This window comes from Epinephelus lanceolatus, chromosome 24 (assembly GCF_041903045.1).
Source record: "Epinephelus lanceolatus isolate andai-2023 chromosome 24, ASM4190304v1, whole genome shotgun sequence".
Classification (NCBI taxonomy): domain Eukaryota; kingdom Metazoa; phylum Chordata; class Actinopteri; order Perciformes; family Serranidae; genus Epinephelus; species Epinephelus lanceolatus.
In genome coordinates, this window is record NC_135757.1 from 17,096,384 (window position 1) to 17,108,285 (window position 11,902).

An 11,902-nucleotide genomic window follows, 5' to 3' on the forward strand; every position below is an offset into this window, starting at 1 on the left:
CTACATATTTACAACATATCGACACAACCACCGATACGATAGATATGATGGTGGCATCAGTCTTTTTACCTAACTATTGGCAAAATAGACAATAAGCATATCCCAAAAATCTCTTTAAGTAACTATTTGTGTGTTTGCGTGAAAGAAATAGAGCAGACATTTTTCACGACGCTTTATTTATTAATTCCATTGCAAACACTTGTCACTTCAACAGTAAAGTCTGTCGTGCCTTCTGATTTCCTTTATTTTGATATTTGAGGCACATGGTTGCAGATACATGTGAAGGAAGGAGAACAATTCCAAAGTAGTTTGAAAACCTACAGTATTTCGAGCGTGCAGTTTTGTCCCAGATCCATGTTTGCTTCCTCTTAATGTGACCTGATTGTAGGAAACATTATCTTCGTTAACATCCTTCCTAATATTAACAAGATGTGGCCCAACAGAACAGAAACACTCCTTTAACCACCTACACAATGCTACAAATTCCTTATTTTATTTTTCACATCCTTAAGAAACCTTTACACCGTTACAGACCCCGCCACAAAAAGTATGAAAGAAACAACTGCACGAAAGCTGCAAAAATACACCGATTGTACCAGGAACACACGTCTTTGCAATTGCAAACAAAGATAAGATGCTTGTCATGAACAAAATGTCTCCAACTTCAAGCACAGATTCTAGGAAAAACGTTCAGCCTGCCAAGAAGCTATTGTTAGACTGTACCAGAGAGCACATAAAAAGAAGCATGATGATTATTACATTTAAAAACACTTTTCTCTAAGAGTTAAATTTCACTTAATTTGAGCTTTGTAAATTCACATTTCGCGGATATACTGTAATGCTGCAGGCGGAGGGGTGATGGAGAGTGCCGGTCAGCCTTCAGTGTAATGGGAGCTTTCGGACACAACTCTGCCTTCCTCCACCTCCACCCGGATCAGCAGGCGCTTCTTGGAGGCGGGGTAAGCTGCCGGGAACATGGTGGGTTCTGGTCCTCGTGGCTTCTCTGGCAGGTGTTGCTTCGATGGCAGGTGAACGTCTGCGTGCAAGTAAGGACTTGGATTGGTTGGTTTGTTTTTAGATATCTGAGCGAAAGAGAGGTTTGATTTTAGTGGGACACAAATAATGAGAATGCTGAAATGTGTGAAATGGATGCAGAGTTTGTTTTTGTTACTGTGTCCATTTTAAAGCATATTTCATATATTATAATTATATTAAATTTAATACTTGTGGTCCCCTTAACCTTCTTTGTTTACCGCAGTTAGTAATTTCCTTCATTTCCCAGAATTCCTTACAGCAACATCTTGACAGGGAAGATTTAAGCCAGGTGGTACAAGTCCAAAGTGGGCAAGCTGCTACTTTATGTACATTTGCTGCATTGCATTCTGGTATATTGAGGGCTTTATTGGTGTACAGACATTAGTGTATTAGTCAGTGTGAACCTAGCACATTTGGTGCCCTAGACAAATGTCTTCCCCCCAAATATTATCATTTATATTTATTGTATTTATTACACAGTAGATATCATTTGTTCTTTCAACATCAGGTCATATTGTTAATGTGCTAAATGACAAACTAGCATCTTAAAACCATCCTGTCGGTCTTCTTTTGAATGACAAATCCGTCTGCTGCAATGGAGAGTTATTTCTTCTCATGCAGGCATGGAACTTAGATGCTAACTGGACGTTTGTGATTTCTGCAAGTGCAACTTTTTGGCCGAGACACAGGCAATGCAACAGTCAGCCTTCGTCACCACTTGTTTTGTCTGTATGATGTGTCTGGGCCTTAAGTCAACATCAGGCTTGATCTTAACATTGCTTTAACATTGTAAAAAAAATTGTGCACCAGCAAGTTGCTAGAAATCTTTGAAATTAACAGAAATTACAACTCAAGTGTAAAGCTTTTAAAAGCAGCACACGTGTAATTAGGTGTATAGAACTGAACTGAATTGATTGGCCTCACTGTCACGACCCAATCCTGCTATTTGAGTCAGTATTGGCCTGATATGTGATATCAGTATTAGATCAGTGCATCATGTTTGTCTAGAATCCATGTAAAAAAGTAAAAATCACCACAAAGCAACCAAATGAACCCAGAAAGACCATTTTAGTAGATTTTTTAGGGTTTTGGAGCTGCTGATTTCAGAAATTTGAGAGAAAGTGTCAGAACGGTTCTCACCTGCATTGCGCATGAGGTAGTTCATTCTTCACAGAGATGGAGAAATAGAGACAGTTGTTAGTGCAAGCATTAATCCATCACGGTGTATTTTATCAGCAACATGAGTCAGTGCACTGATACATACTGTTTTCTCGCACTGCTAACATACCTCTGCTCCTCGCCCTCCAGCAGCTTGCGGTAGGTGGCGATCTCAATGTCCAGGGCCAGCTTGAGGTTCATCAGCTCTTGGTGTTCACGGATTTGTCCAGCCAAGTCCTGCTTGGCTCGCCTCAAGGCTTCCTCCAGCTGGGCGATGTCCGCCCGGGCCTTCATCACATTGTTGTCACCTTCTGTCCTCATGTCATTGATGTCCTTCTTCAGGGCCTCTTCCTAACATAAAAACAGAGTGACGGAAAACATCAGAGGCCAGTTAGAAGTGTGTGCCTATGCCTTAACTCTAGAAGTGTTTATGTGTGATCACAACCTTCCTTGCGAGAGCCTCCAGGTCCCCATTGAGCCTCTGAATGTGGCGCACCATGTCTGAGATCTCCCTTCTTAATTCACGCACTTCCTGCTCACACTGTCCTGCACTGAAGACCATGGCATCCATCTAAGCAGGGACAGACAGCACATTGGTCACTTGGTAACTGTAGAGCTGGTCTTAAGAACACAGTTTTATTGTGTAGAATCTTCGTTTTTCTCACCTTTTTCTGGTTCCACTGCTCAGCTTCTTCCCTGCTGCGGGCGGCAATGTTGGCGTACTGATTCCTGACACTTGCGATGATCTCGTCCATGTCCAGAGACCGTTTGCTGTTGTCACGTAAGACCACTGTCTCGTTTTGGACTTGTGACTCCAGCTCCTTGATCTCCTGCAGGGGACAGACATTGGTACAGCAGAGTCAGAGGGGGGAAAAATTCACATATTTGATGTTATATTTCCCCTCCAGGCCAAATATACGGTGGCCCTGGGAGTCAAAATTTGACATTTGACAAAAACAACACAACAATGTTGTAGTGTTTTGTGAAATGTCAGTGTTTTGTGAAATGTTGCTGTGTTTTGTGAAATGTGAAAATAAAATAAAATAAACCCCATCATTACCTCATCATAGCCAACCCTGAGGAAGTCCAGTTTTCCCATCAGGTCCTCAAGCTCCAGAGCCTGATCAACTAGTGCCAAGTGACCTTCATCTACATCCTGCTACACGCATACATTAAACATATACACATACATAAGTACATGGATGCCAGTTAAGAAATTGCTTTCAAAATATCAACACATAATATGTTTCTGAATGGTTGAATAAATAAGCACCAGAAAAAGCTTACAATACCTTTTTCTTGACAATAAATTCATTCTCCAAGTCAGCTTTTTTCAAAAACTCATCCTCATATCTGAAACAAAGAGAAAATAAAGGGTGAAACATTTGTGCCAGTGATATTATTGACACAGTTTTGAGTCCTCTGGGAGTATACTGTGTTTGTGACTGTGGAAAACAGAGAAATTCTTTCCATGAGGACCAATGGACATATTGAAGTTTGGTGTGTTTAAACCCTGCTGACCTTTTCTTGGTGTCCTCCACCTTCTCCTGGCTTTTGTGTAGCTCAGCTTTCAGCTTTTCTTGGTCACGGAGCAAGGCCTCAATCTGATGCTCCAACTCGTCCTCCACATGCTTAACAATGTCGTCAATTTTCCCCTCGTAGTCCTCCTGCTCCTTGAGGATCTTCAGCTTGGTGTCGAGCTTTTTGTTCTCATCCTCCAGGTTTTTCACCTGAAACAGAGACAGACAAAATGGTGGACATGGTGAGAAGAACAAGAGGAAAGAACATAGACAGCAGAAACAAAACATACATGTTGCGATGAAGTAAATGCTGAGGCATGCTAAATCTGAGGAATGCCAGGTCTAAGTATATACTGTACACAGGCTATTATTATGTGGTTCATGTTGATAATGACAGGTGCGGTGATTTTTTTTGTACACTCCAAATAGCCTATGTATGGGTAGCTCCACCTGCTGGTAAAAGAGAAAAATGTGTTTTTAGTGGAGTAGTTTAGAAATGTATGTAATTCTAGAGTATTTTTTTTAAAGAAATTCTAATTGAACATATAAGGGAAAATGATCCAAAGACCTTGTGCTGACAGTCAGTCTGTAGTTATCTGTTATTTATTACTATTGTTTTTCTTTGTGTTGTTTTCTCACTTGTTCTTGTTTGTAATAAATACAATGAATATATTAAAACAATCATCAGGTAAGGGAATATTTTTAGTAGATTTAGGGGGGATGTAGCAAGTCAAGGCCAAAATCACTTCGTATTATAAAGCTTCAAACTGTTATGAAGGTGTTGTTTAAATACTTTGAGCAATAAAATACTCTACAACACATCTTCTTTGTAAAGTCCCTGTTGTTTCCACATTACGACTTAAAGCTCTCGAACACAGCAAAGTCGGAAGAATGACTTCCGAACTAGGGAACTAGGACAGTCCGAAGAGCACGTGAACGCAACATGCGTTCCACTTGGCTCCAGTGCGCATGCGTAAAGCTAATTGCCTGTTAGGGTAGTTAGTATATTTTAAAAACGGGAGTGTAAATTATTAAATTTAATTAATTTATTAATTAATGCAATTAATTTAATTGTAAATCTTCTACAATACAAATTGTAAAGTTTATCTGTGCGAGAAAAAACTTGATAAAACATATCGCCGATATGATATCGGTACCCACCAGCTGTGAGATATTGCTAAAACCAAACCTTTGGTAAAAAAAAAACCAAACAAAACAAAACAAAAAAAAACAATAAAATTTAACTAAAGTAAGTTAGTACTTCTGGGACAAAATGGCTAACTGCTAACTGCTAGCTTGTCAGAGAAGATGTTTTTTTGCTTGCTTCATGAGTGTTAATATTCAGAGGGGTGTTACCTTGTCAAGAACAGGTTTTCAGGATGTCAAGCATCTTTATGAGAAGATTAACAAACATGAGAGCAGCAGGAAGAGACTAAGTACCCAAACTGACAGCAAACAAGCAAACAATAACAGGTAGGTACCCGGTGCTACTATCACCTGTCTTAAAGTGTGTGAGAAATGCTAAAAAGCAGGTGTAATTTTCTGGTTTTACCTGTTGTTGCTTCACCATTTTATTTTCCACATAACCCCCCCCCCCCAAAAAAAATAACACTGCACACTGAACAGACTGATGACCTACAGAGCCAAGACTTGAAGTTATTGAAGTTAATTATCCACAAGATGGCGTCCTACATTCACCTCCAACAGTAGCTATTTACATGAAGTGTGTGGTAAAGGAGACACTTTTCATGCCCTCAGGTCACTGAATTAATTACTAAATCATCCTCCCGGATTGGATCTGGTTTTAAAATATTATATCCTCTGTTAAAACCTGTTTGTTTTTTTGTTTTTTAACCGTTAGCATAATGTATTAAATTGTGCATAAGTTCAAATGAGTGTATGAAAAATAAATGGATACAAAGGCAAACAAAAGAAAAAAATAATAAATAATAAAAATGCATATTCAATTATATTAAGTCGAATATTTGTAGAAACATAGAGTTGCCAAAGAGATGGGGAAAAATAGATCTATATTAAATACTGTGTTGTCAGTTTCTTTACATTTTTTGTCTTTTTAAAATGTTTGAGTAAATAGATAAATGTAGGCTACTTAGTTATGACCTATGTCTTTTTACTTTAAAGAGTGGTAAATAATTAATAGTAGGCTTTAGATATTAATTAACCGTCTGATTAATTTAACCGAACTGTGATAGCAAGTAGTTTAAAAATATGTTTTTTTTAATTTAATTTTATTTTATTTAAAATAAATATTTTTTTATTTAAAAAAATAATAATTAAAATGATAATAAAAATAAAAATATATAGGCTATATTATAAAAATTTACAAACCTTGTCGATCAGCCTGACGAACTTGTCGTTGAGCCCGACCATATCATCCTTCTCCCTGGATTTGCCCGACGGGTCGATGTTGTTGGTCGGGTAGCTTCTCACTGGTCCCTTGCTGCCGGGGGAGTAGGACTGGCTGCTGTAATCTCTCGGTTTGGACATATTGAGCTTGTAACAGCGTGATCAAACCCAGACACTGAACAGGTCAGCAGTGAAGGCACCTTCAGCCCTCCGGATCACCTGCTTTTAAGGTGGGCAAGGACCACCCATCACCTGCCCAAAACTCTGCATCCATCCAATCAAGAGAGGACAAGTGCAATATTACAGTGAGAAAAATAAAAAGTCAACATGAAATACTTGAATTTTGAGTTGGAACCAGTTTGTCCAGGTGTGGTGCTGGGCACCAGGAGCCAATGGCACCGCTGGGGGCGGATTTATGCGTAAAAAACAGGTATAAAACCTACCTGTGCCCCTCACATCCATGAAGTGGACTCCCCAGCTTGAAGCGCCCGCTGTCACTGTCAGCTCTTCTCTCATCAAGCAGTCATAATGCCTTCAAACACCGCTGCCAGCATGTTTGGTGGAGCAGGAGGAAGAGGCTCCAGGGTGTCCGTGGCGAGCCTGGAGGGGCTGCGTAACGTGCTGCGCAACGACACGGGCAGAGACTCCGGCCCCGCCGCCCCAGCAACGCCTGCCGCCTCCGCTGCTCCTGCCGCGCCTGCCGCACCCGGGGACGACAAACAGACACTGCGGGGTCTGAATGACCGACTGTCGGGTTACCTAGGCAGGGTGAGACAACTGGAGAAGGAAAACAGCGACCTGGAGAAACAGATTGATGAGATTTTGGCCAAGAGGAAAGCACCTGAGAGGCGCGCCTGGGATCAGGTTGAGAAACCTCTGGATGACCTCAAGAAGCAGGTTGGTCATCTCATTTATTTATTTATTAGAATATGAGAAATATGAGAAAATACATTACATATTTAAAGCTAAATCAAATAACTGTTTCCAAATCACAATATTACCAGTAAAATTCATCATACATTCCTCTCATTAGATCAAAGACATCACCATGGACAATGCCAAGCTGCTGCTACAGATTGATAACACCAAACTGGCTAATGATGATTTCAAGAACAAGTGAGTTTCATGCAGCTTTAAAAAATGGGGAAATCAATAGTCAATATTCAGATTCCAATTTAAAACCAAACACTAGGTGTCAGAGATGTTTGTGTGGATCATTAGTGGGTTCCTCTACCTGTGTGCAGGCTGAACGATGAGGAAAAGGCACGGAAAGAATTAGAAAAAGATGTAGATGATCTGAAGAAGACCATCGAGGATACCAAGCTGAACCGCATGCAGACACAGAAAGAGATTGATCTGGTGAAGGAAGAGCTGGCTCGCCTCAAGCAGGAGCACAAACAGGTAAGAGTGGAAACAAACATTTGTGATCAACTAATAAAATATTGTCTAAAATCTGAGGCAAACTTGTAACTGGGGCTCTCATAGGAGGTGGATGTCTTGCGTGAGAAGATCAAGGACTCCGAGGTGAAGGTGGAGATTGACTCTCAGGACTCAAACCTGGCTGAGGTTGTCAACAAGATCCGCAACCAGTACGATAACCTGGCCAGGAAGAACCTGAAGGACACAGAGGAGTGGTACCAGAGCAAGGTACGTTCCTTGTATTGTCCTACAGTCAGTCATTGTTTTCTTCCTTTCTTTATCTCATCTTCATCTTGATTTCCCCTCTCCAGTTTGATAACATCAAGGTGGTGGAGGCCCAAAACAACGAGGACTTGATAGCTGGAAAGTCAGAACTGAAGGATCTGCTCAAACAGAAGCAGTCTCTGGAAATTAAGATCCAGAGTTTCCACAGCAGGGTAACCACACACAAGCCTTTTCAGATACATTATGTCACACTGCCATAAAATTGAATTGAAAATTGAACTCTCTGACATCAGACGTACAGTAGATACCAATCACTAAGGGGGTGTAAATATTGAAATATTTATCAAATCATGTCCGGAACGATAAAACCACCTGCAGGTGTGTTAGCGTACCTGTTCTCCTCACAAACATTCCTGACTCCCCTGTCATTACACTGTAAACCTGATACTTTAAGCCAGACAATCTCTTTATCTGTCTCACTGCCATCTGGATCTGCTCTTACATAACAAAACAAAATATGAACATGAAAAAGGTCAAGGCCCCTGAGAAGTCACAGTGATGTATTATGTGTTCTTTTAAAGGACTACGTCACCCTCCAAATGATCACTTGTATGTCATTTTCTTAGCCTGTGTTACGTTGACTTTGTGGAGAGCAAGGTATCCAAAAACAGTGAAAATTCTTGATGAATTGAAGTCATAGATGTCTGCGTTAAACAACAGCAAAACTCTATCAAAACATCAATTTACAAACTCTCACACAACTCTTGCAGTATAATCCAAGTCTCATTTATCTGGTCATGTGCTCAGTACTTCCCAAACAGATGTCCCTGTCTGATGGGGAACTGAATTAAAAGTAAAACGTATCTATAGCCAGACGCCTTAAAAATTCCCTTGTGTCTGTCCTCAAGATCCACAATCTGGAGGAGACCCTGAAGAGCACCAAAGTGGAGAACGGTCAACGCTTGGCCCCCCTCAACCAGGTGATACTGAAGCTAGAGGTGGAGCTGAGGGAGGTGAGGGCACAGGTGGAGCGCCATGTTGAAAACAACAAGAACCTGCTGTGCGTGAAGATGAAGCTGGAGGCGGAAATCGACAACTACCAGCGACTGATGCAAGGCTTGACCCCTGACATCGAAAGGTGGGGACTGCTCAGAAATAATTCATGATGATTGAATGATGTCACAGCTTTGGATGTATTCTCTTGGCTTATTTGAAAATCTGTTGAGTGCAGACATATCTCTGCCTAGGGGGGAATTGATACTTGGGATACAAAACAAAAGCACCAAAAAAATACATTTGAAAAACTCAACAGCAATGTCTCTTCCCAGAAATCATAAATAGCATTACAGGTGAGAGGAAAACATGTATTTTTGATTTGGGGATGAACTGTCCCTTTAAAAAAGAACAGCATTAACACACACACACACACACACACACACACACACACACACAAAAGCATGGTGTACCTGTTTCCAACCTGTTAGCATATTTATCTTGCTCTTCCCTGACAGCCTGGAGTTTTCTTTAGAAGATGCAGTGCATAGCGGTAAGTTCTGGATCCAGCCTTTATTTGAAACACAATTTCAAATAAAATCACAAAGACTCCATCATGTTCGTGCTGTGACCTGGTTGAAAATGTATCTCCACCGCCAAGACAGACCTGGGTCAATTACTGACTGTCTCCTCTCCAGCTAGAAAGGGTTAACCAATATGGTCACTGACATTCCTCTCTGAAAAATGTTGTCGGCCATATGGGTTACACCTTTTTATCTTTTAAAACCAACAGCTAGTTAACAGCATTACATGTAGAGTTAAACTTGAAATCCTTTACGTCACTTCTTGGAAGAATACTTTTGGGAAATGTATTTGCTTCCTTGCTTAAAGTGAGATGAGAAAATCGATACCACTCCCACATATCACTTAACTGCACTCAACTGTTGCTGGCACATTGCACCCTGTAACTGCATGCAATCACACACACTGCACGGGTATCATACAGACTGAAGAAAAGCCGAAGCTTTATATGTAAAATCGGATTCATCTTTTTGTTTCCAGATCAGCAAAAGCCTGACAATAAGGTTCCTGAGCAGCCAGACGAAACCCTCGTGAAGCACGAAAGCTCCCCCTCTGACAAATCTATTCCCCCCGAAGCCCCTGAAGCAGATAAACCCCCTGAAGTGGTGGAAGGAGACCTCATAAAGGCCGACAAGGTTGCTGTCTGTGAAGCAGTTCCCGATGCACCTAGCAAAAAGAAAAAACCTAAGAAAAAGAATAAGAAGGGTTCATCCTCTTCCTCCTCTTCTTCCTCCTCTTCATCTTCCTCTTCTTCCTCATCCTCCTCTGAGAATGAAGAGCTAGAGAAAGAGAGTGAAGTGGCTGAAGTCTGATCCTAAAAAGCTTTTTTTTCTGTCACTCGGCCAAGTATCACATCTGTTTCCTACTGTTGTTGCCAAACCTGTAAAGCCACTAAGAGGTTGTTAGTAAATAAATACGTTTGGTTTTGAAAGAAAGATGCCCACAAGTGTTTCATTTACTGTTCTGACGTGAATTATGGGGCTGTTGTGTTTTTTTTTAACTGCCTCCTGGCAATTATCGGTGTGGTTCATGCACTCAATGCAATTTTACATACAAATGTACCACGTTTAACCACTCGGTAACTGGGAAAACAATAAAAATCAGAGGTACAATATCCTGCTCAACAAAAAATGTTATTTACCTCATAAAATGCCCTTGTGGTTTAGCATATGTAGGCAAAACTCAGAGACCTTTAAAAACTAGGATAGTTGAACACAGGAGTATTCGAACTCAGGACCAGCGTAGCCCGGTGGCGGTGCATTTCAGGGAGGCAAATCATTCAATTGCCTCCTTGAGATACATCGGCATTGAGCACGTAAAACCCCCAAGAAGAGGAGGTGATCTGAACACCCTCCTATTGAAAAGAGAGAGTTTTTATATCTTCACCCTCCAGACTCTTTCCCCTAGTGGTTTGAATCAAGAATATGAGATCAAACACTTTAAATCCATTAGGCTTACTTGAGTGATGAATTAACATATTTTTCTTATTTTTTATATATTCCTATATTGTTCCATATGGTTTCGTCGGGCTACTGGGACATGATTGTGAACACTAATTTTGGTGTTCAGGATCTGTGAGCTTAATCATTTGATTTTTTTCCATTGATGAGGTCTATTTAAATACATGAGATGAGGTTTTGCTGCTAAGATGTATTTTGGATGATTTGTTTAACTGTGATGATTTGCTAACTTTAATGTTATTCTGTTGAAGAGACTAATTGGCCCACGCTGATTAATTGAATATAATCCACTTAATATGATTGCTGCTCATGATATATTATTCAATGTTTTTTTGAATTGTAGGTCCCCCCTTTTTTTCTGATGGAATTTTATAATGTATATATATATATATATTCTTAGAGTGTTTTTGATGTACTTGTACTGAATTGTTACCCTGGATTGAATTTGATGTTTGCTTTTTCTGGTCAATGTTTTTTAAAAAATAACCCCAGATGATATTGGGATGATTAATCACACCTGTTGCACACAACGTTATAAATAGAGATGTGGTTTTCATTTTCCAACATTCCGACCTGACGAAGATCCCTCTAGGATTGAAACGTTGTTCATTAAAGTTTGTGGCATGGATTAAGTGTGCAGGCTCTACCTCTTTTTCATGCTGTTGTGTTTTTAAACATCATATAAGATACTTTAATACTCACAACTTTTGCATTATTTGTGAAAAAAAAACTCTTGGATCGACCTCCATCTCTGGTGAGGTAACGTATATGTGAGCAAGAGGGTCAAAGTTCAGGGTGCAGTGTAATGCCAAAGTAGTTTGTCCCGACTATGCATACTGCACGCAACAGTACGTACTTTGTAAGGCTAGCTGCAGTACGTACAAAAATAACTTTAAAAAGCGTGCATTTCAGAATGCAGCCAAAATCTCCTAAATGTCAGATACATCAGTGGTTTTAAAAGAATATTGTGAGTTTAAGGATGGCAAAAATTCTCAGTCAACACAGGATCATGTAATACTTAAACCGAAAAGTCAAAACACAACTGTAAAATGGAGACGCATACACTGGAAAGCTTACAAATATATTGTAATGAAATATATTTTAACAGCATAATTAGACTAGAAGAAAAAAAAATTGTGTGGT

At 40.1% G+C, this 11,902-nt stretch overlaps 2 protein-coding genes across 4 annotated transcripts; one reads left to right on the top strand and one right to left on the bottom strand.

The window, feature by feature from the left end:
• Window positions 1-159: 159 nt before the first annotated feature.
• Window positions 160-6,344, bottom strand: LOC117255978 (keratin, type II cytoskeletal 8-like). Of its 3 annotated transcripts, none has more exons than XM_033625251.2 (9): window positions 6,063-6,344; window positions 3,715-3,923; window positions 3,486-3,546; window positions 3,254-3,349; window positions 2,859-3,023; window positions 2,639-2,764; window positions 2,324-2,544; window positions 2,176-2,201; window positions 160-1,036 (listed from the first exon to the last, which is right to left on the bottom strand). In XM_033625251.2, the coding sequence occupies exons 1-9, from the start codon at window positions 6,219-6,221 to the stop codon at window positions 873-875; spliced, it is 1,227 nt and encodes a 408-aa protein (XP_033481142.1). In that variant the 5' UTR covers window positions 6,222-6,344; the 3' UTR covers window positions 160-872. The 3 variants fall into 3 exon arrangements, with proteins under 3 accessions (XP_033481142.1, XP_033481141.1, XP_033481143.1); XM_033625250.2 differs by having other exon boundaries at window positions 3,254-3,352; XM_033625252.2 differs by having other exon boundaries at window positions 160-1,082; window positions 3,254-3,352; window positions 6,063-6,343.
• Window positions 6,345-6,526: 182 nt separating this feature from the next.
• Window positions 6,527-10,234, top strand: LOC117255977 (keratin, type I cytoskeletal 18-like). The gene is made up of 8 exons (XM_033625249.2): window positions 6,527-6,977; window positions 7,114-7,196; window positions 7,325-7,481; window positions 7,566-7,727; window positions 7,811-7,936; window positions 8,633-8,862; window positions 9,236-9,270; window positions 9,780-10,234. Exons 1-8 carry the CDS (start codon window positions 6,609-6,611, stop codon window positions 10,109-10,111), a joined length of 1,494 nt encoding a protein of 497 aa, XP_033481140.2. The 5' UTR covers window positions 6,527-6,608; the 3' UTR covers window positions 10,112-10,234.
• Window positions 10,235-11,902: the final 1,668 nt, after the last annotated feature.